General features: G+C 36.4%; 1 protein-coding gene across 1 annotated transcript in view; it reads left to right on the plus strand.

Moving 5' to 3' along the window:
* The window catches only part of LOC149426715 (very long chain fatty acid elongase 7-like), a 58,014-nt gene that overhangs the window by 36,032 nt on the left and 2,292 nt on the right, over nt 1-19,690 (plus strand). The window contains exon 5 of the mRNA XM_089633022.1: nt 16,822-16,958. Coding sequence (XP_089489148.1) covers nt 16,822-16,958 — 137 coding nt within the window. The remainder of the gene's footprint in view (nt 1-16,821; nt 16,959-19,690) is intronic.

Genomic DNA, 19,690 nt, shown 5'->3' on the forward strand with positions numbered 1-19,690 from the left:
TAACTTTTCTTCATATAAAAAATGAAAAGGAGAGGATAAACTTGTCAGGAAGTAACGGATATTTTTGTTAAGATTTAGGCCATGTGAAACTAAAAAAAACATCCTACGATAGTTCAATGTAATATTTTGATTTGCTTTCTAAATAAGCAGCTATTCCTAGTCTGGGAGGAGGTATCTAAATCATTTTGAATGAAATGAGTAATTAATCTTTAAATCTTGGGTGCTAATTCTTTTGACATCATTGAATATTTCTGAGGGATTTTTCTTTTATCTCGATGAAGGAATGTCAGAAGAAGACTGAATTATAATAAATATGCGCAAACTAATAACACCCATTTGAAGGTAATAATGGTTTCAGAAATATTTTACTAACGCACAGTAATATATGAATTATCAGTTTCCAAGACATTAAAAAACCTTTTAAATAAAATTTTAATATTTTAAAGACAATTAAATGTACACCTATTAATGAAAAAAATATTATTAATGAAGGTCATCGGAGTAAAATCAAAGGACGGTGTCAAAGATTAATATTTTTGGACAGTTTATTCGTTGGTGAATAATTTGGCAGTTTTTAATGCTTTAGATAACATATTGATTATAAAAGTCTTTATTATAGGTTAAGTCTTTAAAGAATATTTTTTGTGATTTAAATCTTAGCTATGGTTGTATTGAGCATTTTCACCAAAGTTTGTACATTGCTTTTTTGTCCCCACGAATTTGATGGGTTTTTCATACTTATACGTATTATATAATATTTGTAATATATTTTTACCTGGCACATTTTTAATTTAGGTATTTAGTCAGTTAAACACAGCTGTCGAACCTGGGTATATTTTAATCGATTATTTATATCGAAAGGTTGTGAGTTTTTTCCATTGTATTCAATTAAACAAAGTCTGATTTTGTAATTAGTTATCATCATATTCAATAAAACAAAATGTGAGTTGATAATTAGTTGTCATTGTAATCAATTAAACAAAGTCTGTTTTCGTAATTAGTTATCATCGTATTCAATTAAACAAAGTCTGTTTTCGTAATAAGTTATCATTGTATTCAATTAAATAAAATCTGATTTCACAATTAGTTCCCATTGTATTCAATTAAAAAAAGACTGATTTCGTAATTAGTTTTAGGTTAGTAATAGTGGAAAATCTACAGTGCTTACTTAAATTTGGACGAACATTGAAAAAACCATAGAATTCGTTACTTCCATTCCGTGATCATATTTATTTATTTATTAACGCCTTATAAAAATATATACAGGCTTCTATGTAAAAATTACAAACATTTATTATTAATACTATAAGTTTTTTTTAAATTTATACACAACCGAATCGCCCCAGCAACAATCCTTTGTATTTTATTTAATTGTAGAGAAGTTTAATAAATAAGAGAATAAATTTATAAATAAGAGTAAGTTTAAGAAGCGCACTTACTCGGAATAATTTTTACCCTCATTTAGTATTCTAGGCAATGAGGAGTACATAATATGGTAGTTATTTCCAAAATTTCTGCACCGAAAATAAATCCCGACTTCTAGTATTTGTATCGAATCTGCTATTGGTGGAAACATAAAGTATAAGTGAAATGTAAGGTAACGGAAATAGAATCCGTAAAAATAATAAAACATTTACAAACTTTGGCGAAAACGTCTATTTATTTATTTATGCTGGGTTTTTACAGACGATCTCACTTACGTGAGATCAATCCAGTTATAAAAACTCAGTTAAAATACAAATACACATACAAAGGCACATTAATTCTCATATACCTAAATAAAGATTAAAATATAAAACAAATAAAAATAAAAATTTAAAAAATAAATATGAAATACAAATATTACAGAAAAGTAAGAGCCGCAAGTAACACATAATATTAATCAGTGCAACATATTATTCAACAATAGCAGTTTTTTTTCTGAATCCATACAAATTATCGACAAAAAAATCTACTTTATATCTAGCACACTCAATTTTATTGTACAGTCTACACATTTGGGTCAGAGGGCTAAAATAGGCGATATTATTTTTGAAAATATTCAGGTGAAAAATGCTATGGTGTCTTAAACAATGGGAATTGGGGACATTTATTTCAATATTGCTAAGACATAATGAGGTATCAAGATGGCCGTCGATAATTTTATGCAAACATATTAGGTCAGTCAATTGCCTTCTTATTTTAAGTGTATTAATCTTAAAGTTTTTTTTTTTTTTATGATTTGTTTTTGGGGTGTTATGCCGTGTTGCGCTAACTCCTTCTTTAGCCAACGTTTCGGACAGCATTGCAGTGTCCATCATCAGGGCAGATGTGTTATTTGAGGTTGTTTTTTTTTTTTTTTTCATTTTCTAGATTCTTATATTCCATGAAGTGGTGAATCATTTAAATTTACTGAATTTAAAGTTAATGTTCTTTATACAAATAGAACGGCGTCATATGCGCCTCACAATTTTTACCTCATATGGGTTTATTCAAATATTACCTGGCTTTTATAGACTTAGAGGCCTTGTATTTTCTCGGTAGGGAAAAAATTTGTTACCTAAAAACCCTACTAAAATTGCATGTATCATCATCCAGCATCAGCACCAGCAGCGACCTACAGCGGCCATATACTACATACGTGTCTGTTTGTGTTGTGTTGGGAAGGGGGAGGAAATTTTGGCTGCGCCCTTTTGTTGGAATCCTTCCGCATTTGCCGTTGGGAGTAAGGAAAATCGCAGAAAACCTTACCCAGGAAGGAGCGGCCGAACGTCAACTTGAAACGTTTGCGGCCTTCAGTAACATCGGTATATGATGTCCTGCATTTTTGAGATGTGTGTGTGTGTGTCTGTTTTTATGTAAATATATACTTATGGGAAAATAGAAAATAAACATACATATACATACAAATTATAAAATATTATATAAATATATAAATAGATATATAAACGTTATATATTTAGGAAGGGAGTCGGGAGTTCAGGAAATACCTACTGCTCGCTATTCGTCCGCGTCTAATTCTGGTATGTGCCATATGTGGTCATGGTCCATGAGGATGTGTTTCGGTAGTCTATGTGTGTATCTGAATGTCAAGTCGCTCGGAGCATTGTATTGTCCTATGTCTCGTATAAGTTGATTTTTACTAAGTGTGAGTGATTTGTAAAAGCGTTCAGTCAGTCTGTGTGTGAATTCGTATAGAGTTGGAATTTGTTCTCGTTCGTGTAATCTCTTCAAGTTTGTTCTGAGTCTTGTGTTGTATGTGATTTTAATGCAGAGATTTTGAAGTGTCTGTAGATTCTTGTGGTCTGAGTGTGAGATGCTGCTCCATACGGGAATCGCATAAGAGAGTACTGGACGAATGAGCGAGTAGTAGACGAGGAGTTTGGTTTTGGGAAGTAGCGGACTCCGTCTATTGAAAATTGGCTTCATCATGCCGATCGCTTGTCGCGTGCGCGTGTGTATCTTCGCTTGGTGAGATTTCCAGTTGAGGCGGGAGTCCATGGTCAGGCCCAGATATGTCACTTCATCTTTCCATTCTATGCTGTGTCCTCCCATTTCGATGTTAAAGTCAGGTGTTCTGTTTACACGTTTTCTCGTGAACATGATGGCTTCAGTTTTCGCCTCGTTCAGTTTCAGGCGCCATTTTTTGTAGTATTCTACGAGCGCATCGAGCGCCCTCTGTAGGTAAATAGCGGCCATATTCGCTTTCAGCGAGGAAACGTATAGTTTGACGTCATCAGCGTAGATAGACAGATTGCATCTCTCGTCTCGGGGGATGTCGAAGGTAAACAGAATGAAGAGAAATGGTCCAAGTAAACTTCCTTGCGGCACGCCTTTTGGAATCTCACGCATTGAAGATAGCACGTTCCTTATGAACACTCTGAACGATCTATTCTTTAGGTATTCCTGTATCAGTCTCGTTAGGTATATGGGCGTGTTAGTGCGGTGCAGTTTATGCACGAGCCCGTCAATCCATACTGTGTCGAATGCCTTCTCTAGGTCGATGAGCGCAGCGGCGGTGAAGCGATGTTCGTTAAATTTTCTTGCGATAAATTCCGCTACTCTGGTGAGTTGATGGGTCGTGGAGTGCCTCTTTCTGAAGCCGAACTGCTCGTCTGGCAACGTTTTGTTGTCGTCGTGGTGTGGTACAAGCCTGTTGAGTATAATTTGTTCAAATACCTTGCTCAGCGTAGATAATAGGCTAATCGGCCGGTAACTTGTCGGCTGCGTTCTATCTTTATTCGGCTTTGCGAAAGGCAGCACGGTCGCCGATTTCCAAATCTGGGGGAAATGCCCGGTCATGAGGCAGGCATTGAACAATTTTGTTGTGTAGATGATGGCTTTTTGAGGGAGATGTTTGAGTAAAATGTTATGAATTTGATCGCTTCCCGGCGCCTTGTTTGTTCTCAATCGCCTGATTGTGACTGCAATCTCGCTTGGCGTAGCAAAGTGAATATCTTCAGCGTTTGTTTGCTCTGCTTCCCTCAAGTCTCGTAGAGAGTCTTCTACGATCCGGTCTGTAGCCGGGTCGGAAAGGCCGTCTGTAGCGGCGTAGGCTCTCTCGAACCCGTCGGCGAGTGTTTCAGCTTTTTCTTGTAGCGAAAGCGCCGTCCCGGGGCCGTTCAATTTCTGTAGCGGGGGGATTGTGAAGTCTTTATGTCGCAGCGCGCTTGCCATTTTCCATAGGGAATTATCCTTCGGCGTGAGTGATGCGACTTTTTTGTCCCAAAGTTCGCGCTTGAGTTCTGCGATTTCGGTCTTGATTTCCCTCTGCAGGCAGTTATACGCTGTCTTGAAATATTCGTCGCGTGTGCGGTGAAACATGCGTCGCAGGCGATTTTTCTCCTTGATGAGCGATAGAACGTACTCGGGAAGCTTGATCGTGTATGGGTGTATTTCTTTGAGAGGAATGTGTGTATCTTGTGCTGTTTGAAGAATCTCTGTGAGAGTGCTTGTAGCTGCGTCGATTTCTTGTGGCGTGCGCAGAGTTCCCGAAGTGAGATGAATTCGTTCGTTGACTTCTTTTTTGAATCCTTCCCAGTTCGCATCCTTGTAATTGCGCTGTTTTCTGGGGGTCCTTGAAGTTGTGCCGCCTATAGTAAAGCTCACGGGCAGGTGGTCCGAAGACAGTTCGTCTAGTGTGCGCAGTGGAGATATTGTCTTGACATTTTTCTCGAGTACTATGTCCAGTGTACTCGGATATCTAGATCGTTGCGAGTAGTACGTAGGTCTGTCGGGCGCCATTATCGAATAGGTATTTGTCTGCATGTGTGTAAAGAGCGTATTTCCGTTCGCATTTCCTCTGTAGTTATTCCAATAGTTGTGTTTGGCGTTCAAGTCGCCTCCCATCACAACAATCGGTCCCAGATTGAGCAATTTATTGAGATCTTCTCTCACTAGGTTACTTTGGGTGCAGTATACGGAGATGATGGTATGCGCTCTACCCTCTATGGTGACTTCGATAATCGTGGCTTCAGCGTGCTTCAACTTCGGAGTAGGTATTCTTGTGGACGTCATAGATTGCCGAACGAATATTGCGGTTCCTCCGCCTGATCTTCCTTGTCGATCGTCACGATAAATCTCGAAACCTTGCACTCTCAGCGGTACGCTTGGATTCAAGTGAGATTCTGATAGGAGAATAATGTCGGTGTGTAATTCGTTTGCCAAAGCGAGCAGTTCGTCTGTCTTGTTGCGCACGCTAAATGCGTTCCATACGAGGACTTTCACCGTCTCGGTATTAGGCATCGAGGGTGTCTAGGAGCTCAATCAGGATGACGAGCTTGTCTGCTCTTGTTGCGCAGCGGGCGAGCTGTGATCGCATCCTCAGGAGGCCTTGGAGTAGGGCCATCAAGTCCAGGTTATCTTCAGAAGAGGTGGACGCGCGCACGGGCTCCTGCTGTGGGCGGGGTTGTGGGGGCGGCGCGGTCTCGCGCTGCTCTTGGGCGGGGGCGGTGCCTCCGGCTACGTTGGCCCATGTGCGTCCATCCGTCCTCGGCTGAGGAGGTGGCCTGCTCGGGTTCTGTTCTGCCGGCGGTCGTTGGGCCCTTCTGGCAGGTCGCTGCTGTATTGAGGCGACGTACGCTACCCGCTTGGGGCAGCCTCTGTAGTTGGCGGGATGCGGGCCTGAGCAGTTGCAGCATGCGGCGGGCTCATCTCTCGTCTTCTTGGGGCATTCTGCCGAAGCATGCTCCAGTAAGCATTTTACGCACCTTGCTGTGTGCGAGCAGTTCCGGGACCCATGCCCGAAGTCTTGGCACCTGTAGCACTGGGTGCCGTGCTGTAAATGGTTGCTCCTGTGCTTCTGGAGGCGAATGCGGCAGTGGCACAGGTATTTGACGGCCGCGCGCAGCTGTCCCATGTTAACTTCCTTGTTGAAGTGTGCTAAGTATAAGGGATACTCGATTGAGGCTGTCATCTTGACCACCTTCACAGCTGGGAATCCCTGCGACTCCAGATCCGCCGCGATGTCTTCCACTTCGACGAGCGGCAGGCCCTTGATGACGGCCTTTTTCATCTTTTCTGCTTCGGCCGTGAATGTATGGAAGCCGCGAGCCTCCGCCCGCAGTCCATTGGTGAGGGCGCGATGGTCCTCCATCGTGCGCACGAAGATGTTGGCCGTGCCGCCCCTGTTATACCTGAAAGTAAAATGCTTACCAGCCCCCAGATGTCCTTGCACCGCAGCTGTGATCTGCGCGTGCGTCATGTTCCCCAGGGTCATCACAACCGGGGGAACGCGGTCTCTCCTGCCGGTACCTGCGGGAGAGAAATTATTATTAGTATTGGCACGCTTTATACGCGGCGCGCCGGCGCCTTCGCTTACCTCGGGCAACTCATTAAATCGGTTGCCACACTGGAGCGGTTGTGGTCCCCGTGGGGACATGGGCCTCTTCACGGGGTTGGACGGCCTCGTCCAGCCTCCATCCTGGGGGGCAGCCGTCTCCATCGGCTGCTGCGGTCTCGGGGGCGCCACGTAGGCCGACGCTGGGCCTATCGGGGGGCGCGTGGGGGCAGGACTGGGTCCTGCTGCCCTAGAGGGGCCTGCTACGGGCTCCGTCATCTCCGTTTCATCGGGCGTGGTGGCAGTCGTGGTGGTGGATGGTCTCCGGGTCCTTGGGTCCTCGGGGCGGGGCTGTGGTGCGGGGACCGTATAGCGCACGGTCCCGGTCTTCTTACGCAGCGCAATTTGATGGGCGCCGGGCGGTACCACGACCGGGGAGTCCTCGTGGTCAGCGGGGAGCATCCTCGTCGGGAACATCTTGATTGGTGGTAGTCGGTGCCTCCTTTTAAAAAGGGAGCACGTCTCGGGTGCTTGCGGGCGGTTTGCGGGGGCCAGCGTGGATCTGCGTTGGTTGAGTGTTTTTTGCGTGAAAAGTGTTGCCTTGAAAAAGGCAGTTGGGGGCGCGAGCGCCTGCTCGGGGGGGGGCGGCGGGATTCCTCCGGCCGGCAAAAGTAGCGGGGCCTGGCTGTGAGCTCACAAGCCAGACAAAAAGACTTTCGTGGTTATGTCACAAACCACAAAAAACTCGGATCTATCTCTCTCTCTATCTCCTCTATCTCTCTCTCTATCTCCTCCCTCCATTTAAAATGTGAGCTTATGTATGAGGTTGTGATACCGTGTTGCCAGCTCCAACCCTCTGAGCTAACATTAACGTATCATTTTATATTTAAATCATATTTAATCTTAAAGTATTCACGACGTGCGTCGTACGATCTAAGATGGTCATGTAGTCCACATTTGAAAGATAATAGTCTAAAAATTTTTTTGAACCGATTCTATAATGTTTTCATACTTTCAATAATGTGGATTCCAAATAGTGCTTCCATATTCAAGTTTACTTCTAATTAAGACATAGTAAGGCTAAGGACTCACGCAGCGATTTTTACCCGAGCCCGCTGCGATGGCGGAATGGAGTTTTATTTTCAAAACTCACGAGACCGGAGTTTTGTGCGGTTACGCAGCCATCGCGGTTGCGGTTATCGCTCGCAATCTTGGCGGTTGATTATCGCAAGACGGGCGGTAAGCAAGACGGCCCACTGTGGTCGCCCGGCAACCGATCGCAGAGCGCGCGGGTGCAACTCGCCGCGGCTGCGGGACCGCGACCCGCGCCCGCCTGTACAAGATGACCGCCGTTGCAGCGGGACCCGCAAACAATCGCACACGCCGCGGGCGTAAAACGCGTCGTGAAATGTGCTTTAATTTTTTACATAAATATCTGCATTCTACAAAGGCTGCGGGCCCGCAACCGCGGCGGACGCGGGTGAAAATCGCTCCGTGAGTCCTTAGCCTAAAGGGTTAGAATTGATTGAGGATCTTTGAAAGGTTTAGTTAGTCTATGTTTAGTATTTGTTTTGTGTACGAGTGCGAGTTGAGTATGTAGGTTTATACAGGGTGTCCGGAAACTCGTAGTACAAGCGGGAAACTGGTGAATCTACATCACATTTGGAGTCGATTTTGTAGTATATTTTTTTTTATTTGAGCTTTCGTTATCGAGTAAATCGAGTTTGAAGTTGATTTTTTTTATTTTTATTTTTTTTTTAATCAAATTCTTATAAATTATTACTGAAGATCAAAGTACCCAACTAATTAAAACTATTTGAAAGTAAAACAAATGAAGAAACTCGGATTTGAAGCATTATTTTGAAATCACCCTTCATTTAACCCGGTGTAATCATAAAATATTTCTGCTCTGCAGGGTTAAAACATCTGTTATTCAACCCTAAACACCAGAAAAAACTTTAACCCTAAAATAGACGAAAAATATTTTTTTTTGGTTTTTTTTTTTTTTGAATATGCTCAAATCAAAAAACTTTATGTTTTTTTGGGTTCCCCATGTGGTGTAGATTCTCCAGTTTCCCGCTTGTACTACGAGTTTCCGGACACCGTGTATAATTCGTTTTCCGAACTTTAATCGCCCTTGAGAAAATTGTTGAATACCCATCTACATCACCAGAATTCTATAAAATATACCAATACACGTAATATTATAAAAAATCGCCAATATTAATACTTTTACGGCCATCACTAATTTTATGAACTGTCCGAATTTCTGCCCAAGAAGTAAGTAAGACAACACCTGTTCAATCAAATTGATTTTTAAATTATGAAGCTGTAATTAAAAAGGTTTTAAAGTAAATTTTATATTTTATTTTATTTTATATGATTATAAAGTACCTACTTAGCATATTTAGACTTCAATAAGGAGTGTGTAACAAAGTAATGTATAGAAATAAAATCATAACATCATTTCCAAAAAAGTAAGTTTCTAATTTTCTCGTATTTAGGTAATAAACCAAAACTAAAATTCCTCCGAAATTATTAGATTTGTCAGTAGATACTTAAATACCTACCTACTTATATACCATGAATATTTATGAAACACTTTTTTTTTAACATAAAATATGGAATTGTTCAAAGAAACGTCACAAACTCAACGACAATATTGTTTTTATTATTATTATTATTGTAAAAAGCAATCACTGTGTGGTTTGATATATTTAATAAAATAAAATAAAATACTTTTTGTTTTAAAACCACCAGTTTTTAATAATTTATATAAACGACCAGTTTCGCTTTACTCAAGCATTCTTAGGGTACAAATTATTATTTTTTTTTTAAACTTTCTGAAGGCTGGTAGGTACCATAATGTTGATTATTTCGATTTGCTAGAGGAACCACGCTTATGTGAACTCTCTCGGGATAAAAATGTAGTATCCAAAACGGCCTTGAGCCGGAAACGGAACGTAAAGAACAAATTTACAGACAGATGAAATGCTAAACGGTAAAAAATAACAATTAAAAGAATATATCTAGCTAGTAAAAATGTTATCATTGAAGAAAATGTGATAAAAAGAATTTGGCATTCTCAGACTATAAAAACATTACCATTTGTTATTTCGGCTACTTGCATTATACCTAGCTCTCTCATTAAAAATTTAAGCGTATTAGATCTATCAAAAAATTTATATATAAAAATGCAAAAATCAGTCATTTTAAATACATGTAGGGTAACGAAAGATTTTTTAAATATTTATGTTGAGGGATCAATAGTATTGATAGGTCCTGTTAAGAGTTCTAACGAGCCGAACCCTCTGATATGAAAATATCTGGAGTCGGTGAATTATTTTCCCATTTGATCTCTGGTGAGTTGACGTGTTGTTCTTGTATTTTTTTGTATTTATTTTGCTTATATAATGCACTTGCATAATGTTGATTGACTAGATGATCATTTGTGGAAAAGTGTGTGGAAGGGTTTAGTTTTTCCTATGGGGAAGATTTAACCCGGACATAAAATCGGAATTATAAAAAAAAAGATGATATTAACAATTATCAAACGAAAACCGTGAAACAGAATCAGGAAAAGATTTGGTCGCATCCAGAAATTGGACCCAGAACCCAAGCTTCGCTGGGGCTTTGATCTGACTACTGAGCTAATACGACTCTTCCTTTGGTCAAATTTAACCATATATCAACTAAGAACTACCAAGATTATTTCCATTTTCTTTGTTAAATATTATACATTCAGATAATGTCGGTAGTTATTAATATTATTTGGAATGATTAAATATTACAATTTGACATTTTAATTAATAAATTTTCCCACTATATATATATATTTCCCACCTATATATAGTATAGGTATATATATATTTTTTTTTTAATATAATTTCATGATGCACATTTATATCATTTTCATTCTTTCAATTTTTATTTTCATACATTTTACACACTGATTTGCTTAAGATTGTTTTAAATGTTTTTATGTTATTTATTTATTTATTTTCGGGAAATGACAGTTTAAATTTATTTCAGTTTTTACATAAGTAGGTATTATATAGCCAAAATAAAACCAATTATGTATTTCCTGCTTGTGACTTTCCCTCTACTGAGACAGCATAATAAGGAATAAGAAAATTAAATTTGTAAGAAAGGAATGTGCATTCAAAAATTTATACAAAACAAAAGATTATATAAACAATTATCTTCTGACGTATGTCACAAAGTAGTGAAACTGACCTTTTTATGTGTTTTGCTATACTTTTTGTCTAATTTGTAATCTTCTCCATAATGTATTGGTGAATAACCGTTTTACGGAGAACATGAAAAATAAATAAATAAATAAATAAATAAAATGAATTATTACGAAACAAATCATTTATCAATACATTTATAGACATGGAGAGAGGTTGTAGATATAAATCAAATCATAATAGAAATATAAACTATAGAGACATAAAATTATTCAAAAACCATCAGAGAACTATTATTTTATGGACCTCTTGCATTTGGTATGTTTGCAACTGAATTATTTTTGTTGATTTTGTGATGATTTTTTGTTGATGAATTATTTTAACGGACTTCATAAAAAACACGTCCGTCATAATACGGGCAGGGATTAAAGTCCACGAAAACCTTTACTAAAAAACTGATCTAAGTTAAAGAAACAAAAAAAAACAAATGTATATAAAACACTGAATTGTATCCGGCCATAAGAACAAGATTATTTTAAGTGGCGTTAGCAAATACGTTTTTCATTTATAAATATTTGACCGGTCATAATGGGGTAAATTGGAGAAGGTTGAAAGTATTTTTTTAAACTTTGTGTAGTGGAGTACCTTTTGTATTTAGAGATGAGATATTTTTACCAATTCCATCAAAATCAATAAGTTCTTAAATACAATTGCAACTTTTAATAATTTTTGGTAACCTCGATAAATGATGTTTTCTTTGATCTTTTTTAAACCCTTGATGTTTTCTTTGATCTAGCAATAGCCTTTGATACTGTCTCACAGCATCCTTCTGAAAAAAACTCTTGCAGGTAGGAATAAAAAGTATTCTCTGCTAGTTTGATGCTAACCTTCTCACCCTTAATAATGATAAGAAAATACTTACTTTTTTCCATACATAAACCCAATGTCCCTTAAAACTGTCATAAGCTCACAGAATTATGCCTTAATCACTTCAAAAAAATTGCTCATGCGATAACCTAAATATATCTTACGAAATTAAGCAGGGATATTATTGAAGATCAACTGCGCTGGGAGACCTATATTTTTTCTATAATTCCTACTCTCTCAGATCAATCCTTAACCTACAAATACTAAGGATGGGTTGTGACATAGAATTTGAAAAATTCATCAAAAGTTCTAATCAAGTTCTGTTATTATGTGTATCATTATAGGTCAGTTACTTGACACAACTGAAATAATAACAGAACCTGAAAAGAACTTTCAAAGAACTTGGAAAATAACTTTGAAATTTGAAGAATTGTTCAAATTCTCTGAAACAACCCATGAGAGAGTGTGATATTTGACCATTAGGGATGCGTTCATTAACAAGAACACATTTGCGTACACTTGCGTTGCGTTTACTAAGATTTTGTCTGTGGTTGGTCGGGATAGCTATTTAAGACACGACAAAATTAATCGTACATATCTAAAATTAAAACGTAATCAGATTTCGTTTAATTGAATGCAGAAATGGGAGATGGTAAAATACACTCCCTTTTTTCTTAAAAAATCATTAAAAATATGTACATAAAATACTGTAAATTAATAAATTTGTACATTAAAATATAAAACTTTCCAATATCCTACAATACGCAACTATGAAAAAAAAAAACAAATCAAAATCATGGGACATAACAAAAGCGGAATGTTGAAAAGTGGGGAGGAAGAATTTTTTTTAAAGCGAGGGTTATGTATACCTTAACCTAGTTTTATCTAGAAAAAGCAACGCAACTATTACCTACGCCAAATTTTAATAATAATACAAATATTCAACATGATCAATGTAATTACTAGGCACACAAACACCATATGGACCGTCAACTGCAAATTCGATGTACTAAATTAATTCGAATAGCTGTAAACCGCGTACTAAGTAAATAATGATAAAAATTTGTCACTATAACACTACCGCTAACCGCAAATGATTGGATTTACTTCGGTGTTTATCATTTGAGGCCCGCCTCAAACTATATAACGCGTGACGATGTCGGCTACCGTTCATTTTGATTGCATATGACTCCCCCACGCCCACTTGAAATCAGCGGTTCTCGGAGGTATGCCCTATCTATCCTCTGCCTCATATCTGTCAGCCTCATTAGCGTATTATTACATCTACTGGGTCGTGTAGCTCGGCGCGTCAATTCGAAAAGATTACTGCTTAAAATTTAAATTTAAATAACTTTAAGGCTTATACAATTAATAAATTGACAATATTTAAGTTCAAGTTTTGCTATATTTTGGATGCATGGATAAGTATATTCTTTTTCTGTTTTCTCATCTTTTTTTTAGGGGAGGCACAACCTCTCCTGCCTCCCTGCACAAACCGCCACTGGTACGAACTTTGGCAAAAATGTCAAAACACTGAAATTCAATAATGTCTCTACGCACAGCTATGTAGCTCGAACGCTACTGACGATGCGACGCCGAGGACAGGCCCCAAACTGTCTGACCATGTGGTGTGCATTCTGTCGTAGTTTTTGAGAAAATCAAGATGTTGTTATCCCCAATCTAAAAGTCTGAAAAGTACCTATCCAGAGAAGTCGAATTATGAACAATAATGTTTTCAAAAAATTAATTGAAAGACAGGATAGATAGGTGTTATGGTGACCAAATAGGAACCAAAGTACTAGGTACCTCATATGAAAATTATCTAGGATAATCGATATTGTGATAATACAGAGAATTCAGGTATTTTATGAATTTCTGAGTCGTTTTCTTGAGATAAAAACGTCATTCTCAAATGGCGCTTACACACTTGCCAGCCGAACCGCAAGCCGAACCACGAACATTTATAACGTAGAAAATCATTTCAATATCGTGATACTACGATTCAAATTTGCGTTGCGTGTGTAGGATAAGTGTGCACCTTGGCATGAGAACGTGGTATTGCATTCATTGCGACTTTAAAATTACCGAAAGATAAAATGTCCGATTAAAATTAATTCTTGCTGCTTAAAAAAAAAATTATAATAAAACATACGTACCTAAAGTCTCCATAAAATTAAGAAAAAAATACACCTTATATGTTATTGACATTGATTTGCGGGTTGAAACCACGTCAGTACTTTTAATAGATAGTTTCTGAATTGAAGGTATAAAAATTGTGGCATAAAACAGGTTCAGAGATGACACTATTTACAGATTACACACAAAATAAACGCCAGAAGTTTTAACCGACCTTAGCTGCTTTTTTACTTTGCGTAATAATACATTCACAAAAATGTCAACACATGGTAATAATTACAAAACTTGACTATGCTACATCATTATTACAACTAACATAGGTTTAATCTGTTGAGTGTTGTGTCATCCTTTATGATATTTAACTTCATTTCTTACTTATCAATTTATGTATTTTCATATTTTTGCTAAAATTTTCTTTCTATAGACCATTTCACCTGACTCGTTTTACCATAATTTTATCTACCTAAAAAAAGGTTTTTTTAAAAATTATTTTTCAATGCTTAAAACGAAAAAATGTCAACTCATGTTTTCAACGAAGTTGTATTGTTATCAATTCTTTATTAATGATTATCACATTATGTATCTAAAAGCCTTACAGTTAACACCATCTCAACTCATTACTAGTTTAACTGAATTTTTATAAGCAACCTTAGGATAGGTTGTTTCACAGAATTTGAACAATTCATCATATTTCAAAGCTGATTTTCAAGTTCTGTGGAGGTTCTATTCAAGTTCTGTTACTATATCATTATTGGTCAGTTGTTTCACAGAACTGAAATAATAACATAACTTGAATTGAACCTTCACAGAACTTGGAAATCAGCTTTTAAATTTGATGAATTATTCAAATTCTGTGAAAAAATCGGTCATAAATAAATAAAAGTGTAAATGTTCGTTTGTTCAAAATCTTAATTTCTCAGAGAGTTCTACATCGATTGATTTGAAATTTTATAGTATACAGATGTCAGGTAAAAACATATTTTTTTAAAACATCGCTATCTGTTGGACGTAAAAGCAACACGCCCTATGGTTTCTTTACCTGTATAGACAGACGGAGGCACAGTAACGCGTGGCGGGGTACTGTTAGTATTTCAATAAATGAATATAACACAAGTGTCAATATTAAAAAAATCTTATTATAGGTTTTCTAAATTTGGCATTTTATTTGAATTTTATTTTAGAAAATAAGAAAAATATCATTTTAAGTAGGTTTTTCCAGATTATATGTTTTTCTTTACATTGTCAAAAGTTATTGCCAAATATTTTTTCCGGGTGTGTGCGAGAGAATATTATATGCCAGAAACTCCTATAAAAGGCTAAAATAAATCCAAAGTAAAATATCCATATAAATCACAAGATTTCTATGTAGGAAATTAAATACCCACCTACTTAATTATAAACCAAGTATTTAATGAATTTTATAATTTGTCTAAAGAAATGTCACTTCTTTTTTCAAGCTTTCTTCAGGCAAGTAGGTACCATAATGTGAAAAAATTCGAAAACGAAAACCAAAAACAAAACATATTAGTTAAAACACGAGTGAAAACAGGACATCGCTTCCCTCAGTCGACAATTAGATATGGAGATTTATTCCATTGCGTACTGATTTTATTAGTGTAAATTTTGATTTCGTTATTTACATAATAAATTTAAGTAGCTGGTTGGTTGTTATTTAAAATTGATGTAAAAATGTGAAAATTTCTGATATGATTTTTAATGACTTTAAATTAAGTTTGTTCACGAAAATTATTAGTCATAAATATTGGATTATATAAATAATTGGTTGTGGATGACGTCCTTTTCAAAGGCAATCTGTCTTAAGTGTTCATTGCCATCATCAACCTATTAAATATGAACCTCTCAATTCATCTTCTTTCTGGGTTTTCTTCTGTCCCTGGCTTGCTTGTGTATAAAAGAAAGTCTAGAGTGGTCGTGTCCGACGACCTTGGGGTATGCCGTACAGGATGTTGCGTTAAGTGATTTTAGCACAGTTTTTTTTTTATCCGGTGTCAAGTGACTTCGTTGAAACTACATATTTCAGAAAGGCACAAGTCATCGTCGAAAAAAAATTGCAAATACGATGTAAGGTCATTTCCATTAAATGTCGTATTCGTTTTTTTAATATAGGCCATTATCATAAGCGTTTGGCGTTCGGGCATCTTAATCTCAATATGTAAAAGTTCATATATACATTTTTTGTTAAATAATTTGCATAATTGTTCAACGACTAACAATTTTTTTTGATCTATTTTACTGATTGCGCTTTCTTTTTTAAAAATGGTTTGTGCCACCAATATTATTCTGATAAAAACGAATAACGGCAATATCATGTTTTACGTATAAGCAATTACGTAGAAATATTCGTCGCTTCCCGTACTCTATGTAAATGACGCAGTCTCTAAATTGGTAGTGGCATTATTTAGCTTGCTGGGCTCTATTATCAACGAATTGAAACTATGTTACCTTTTTTTAAGCTTTCGGTTAAAATAACTTTAACCAGATTGGCTCTAAGTCTTTTTGTATGCGTTAATATTTAAAATATTCCCAAAAAAATATGACGACAAATTTTGACCTAATTACCCATTCATTCGCTTTGTTAGATCGTAGACACGGAATTTCTTTTGACAATGATGTAGGTAGAAAAAGTATTTGATGAACAACACAAAGGCTAATGTGTCGAGTTGTATCTGTCAATTATCGCCTGTGAGAATACATGTGCCATACAAGCATAATAATATAGTGAACAGTGTACATCCGTACAGACACCTGCATATTTGCGGTTTTGAGGATTATTCAATTATGTATCTCGGAGACGTGGATGTTTAGAAGATATGCAAATCTTATTTTTGTTCATATGTTTTCTATTTACAGGTGGGCATGGTACTCTGCTCGGTGTCATCAACTCGATGGTTCACGTGGTGATGTACGCGTATTACTTCCTCACTCTGGTGAACGACAAATACAAGAATTCCATCTGGTGGAAAAAACATATCACGCAGATGCAAATCGTAAGTTATGCAGTGAAATAATACAGAGCTTATTAAATATATTATAAATTAGAATTTGGTCATCTGATTAAAGAAGACCAATGGTCAAAATTCAAAGAGTGGAATAGTGTATTCACTATATGTCAACTTCTGGGTTGAGGATATTACATGCTACTAGACCAAAAAACTTGTTTGTATTAGGCATGTTAATTTGAAAAATAAGTTTAAAACCGCCAGTTATTTTTTATTATTTGTCTTTAACTTGAACGATAGTTATATCCTGCTTTCCGCTGAGCGTAATTTTAAAACGCATTCAAATGGATAAGAAGAGTTTTTTTAAATGTGAACAGAAACACGACACGTCGGGTATCTTCACGAGATATTAAACAAAATAAAGCTCTATTAGTCAGGTAGGTTAAATTATTTAGAAACTTTTCAATCGGCCTCAAAAAAAAATCAAATTCGGCAGACTTTCTATTTCTCACGAGCACCCTAAAGGTAACTAACTCTTCGCGAGAACAACACTATAGACACAACACTCTTGCTTGCTTAAATTATTGTTAATTTTATTTATTTTTTCCCGTCGGTCTCTCTCTTCGTAGGCAATTAGAATGTTCAAGTCCCATTGTTGGGTGTCTTATTGGCTTCATTTTTCAAACAATAGGTACACACCATGAAAGGTGGATGATAATTTATAAAAAATAGACCCAAGAGGCGCGTTCAACTATAAATGTCTATGCAAAAAAATAGACATTACTTGTAACATGAACCAACCAGAAGTAGTACAGTCGGGTTTGGACAGTTTTTACGACTTTATTGCCCTCTCTTATGATGAAATCTGCCTTTCTGTTCGTAGAGCATATCCCATTGCTAGCTCTCCCTTGTCAGTTTCATCCATCATTTAAAAAGTATGGTAATTTGTTTTGGGTTAATTTGTAATGAGTATATTACCTACGCTTCAGTGTAATAATCCACGTTTAATTAATCAATAATATTGAACTTTTGACTTTAAAAACTTTCGTTTCATTTTTCAATCTAATTCATCTATTGTAGAAATAAGGTCTCGACTTTTTTGGAATGAGTGACGGTCACCTCCGGGTCAAATTGACTAATGAGTACCTAGCGATGATTTATTTTAGTAATTGCTCGTTGCGATTGCGTGCGAAAATGTGAATAAAGTGATGTTAAATAAACATATTTTAATTGGATGATTTTCAACAGGAAATTGCGTCGCCAAAGCCTGATACTTTTGATATGTTTTTAATGATTTATTTCGTTTTTCTGAGGTGTTTTCCATACCTTTTTGTTATATTATACAACTTAAGCTCAAAGTTTAAAAGTATGAAATCATGGTAAATAACATTAACCTCTTTTTTCAATTTGCAAAAAATTAAACGTTTATCACGACATCTATGAAAAAACGTATTTTTTTAACAGCGCTTGCTTGTAGTTTTATCGTAAACGGGTAATTATTAACCATAAAACAAATTAGACAAACGATTTAACCAGACGTGCGGCGTAATGCATTTATTATATTTATTGCAATTATATAAGTTTAAGAATCAAAGTTCATATCAGGTCATTGAGGCTGCGTGCATACTTGAACTTAGATGGCATTGCCATTGCAGATGTTGTACGTATTAGAAATTTGATATTAATTTGTATTTAAACTGTCAGTGAGGTCAGTGTATTCCATTTCCCAAAGAACGGAGTCAATGTACCGTTATTCAAATTTTATTTTCATACAACTACTAAGTTCACACTAAGGACGGGTTGTTTCACGGAATTTGAACAATTCAGTTCAATTCAAAGTTGATTTTGCAAATTCTGTTAAGGTTCTATTATTATATTATTATTAGTCAGTTGCTTCACAAAACTGACATCACGACAAAACTTGATAGAACCTTCAAAGAACTTGAAAATCGACTTTGAATTTTGTCCCATCCTTAGGACGGGTTGTTTAACAGAATTTACAGAATTTGAACAAATCACCAAATTCCAAAGGTATTTTTCTGTTATTATTTCTGCTCTTTGAACCATCTGGCCAGTAATGATATAATGATAAAAATTGAATAGTACTTGACAATTTACGTAGAAATACGATGAATTGGTCAGAATTTCAACAATTCGCTAAATTTAAATGTCAAAAATTAAGTTCTATGACAGTTCTGATATTATTTCAGTATGGGCCAATTGTTGAAAACGTACTTGGGTAGTGACAGAACTTGTATAGGACTTTCACAGAAATTAAATATTAACTTTGAAATTTGATGAATTGTTCAAAACCCGTGAAACAATCTGTCCTAAGAGTTCCAGTGTTTGATAGATAATGGACCATTATTATTTTAATATACTCACACATACTATAAAAATATATTACAATATTGAACCAGAAATATGTGCTGGCTGGAATTTCCCATTTATGGTTATACACACACACGCCTCAGGGATTTCATTTTTACAGCAGTCAGTCTACTTTCACCCTAAAATATTTATGAATGCAATTTTAGTTTCCTTTACGTGAATGATGGCTCAATAGAATCATTTTTTTTAATCCACACAGAAGCAGTGAATTGATTGGTTCCCTTTACTCACCGTTGTTTTATATTTCGTGTGTATAATTTTTTTTCTAAAATGTATTTACTTGAAAGTATTGGGAAAAATATATATATATTTTAAAGAAACCCAAGACACTGCGCAGAAAAGTAAGGCTCATGGAATTTCTTGTCGATTTCTATGTCAATTGGTTTCCG

Source organism: Hesperophylax consimilis, chromosome 1 (assembly GCF_061612785.1).
Source record: "Hesperophylax consimilis isolate HC1 chromosome 1, BYU_Hcon_1.0, whole genome shotgun sequence".
In the NCBI taxonomy this organism is placed as follows: domain Eukaryota; kingdom Metazoa; phylum Arthropoda; class Insecta; order Trichoptera; family Limnephilidae; genus Hesperophylax; species Hesperophylax consimilis.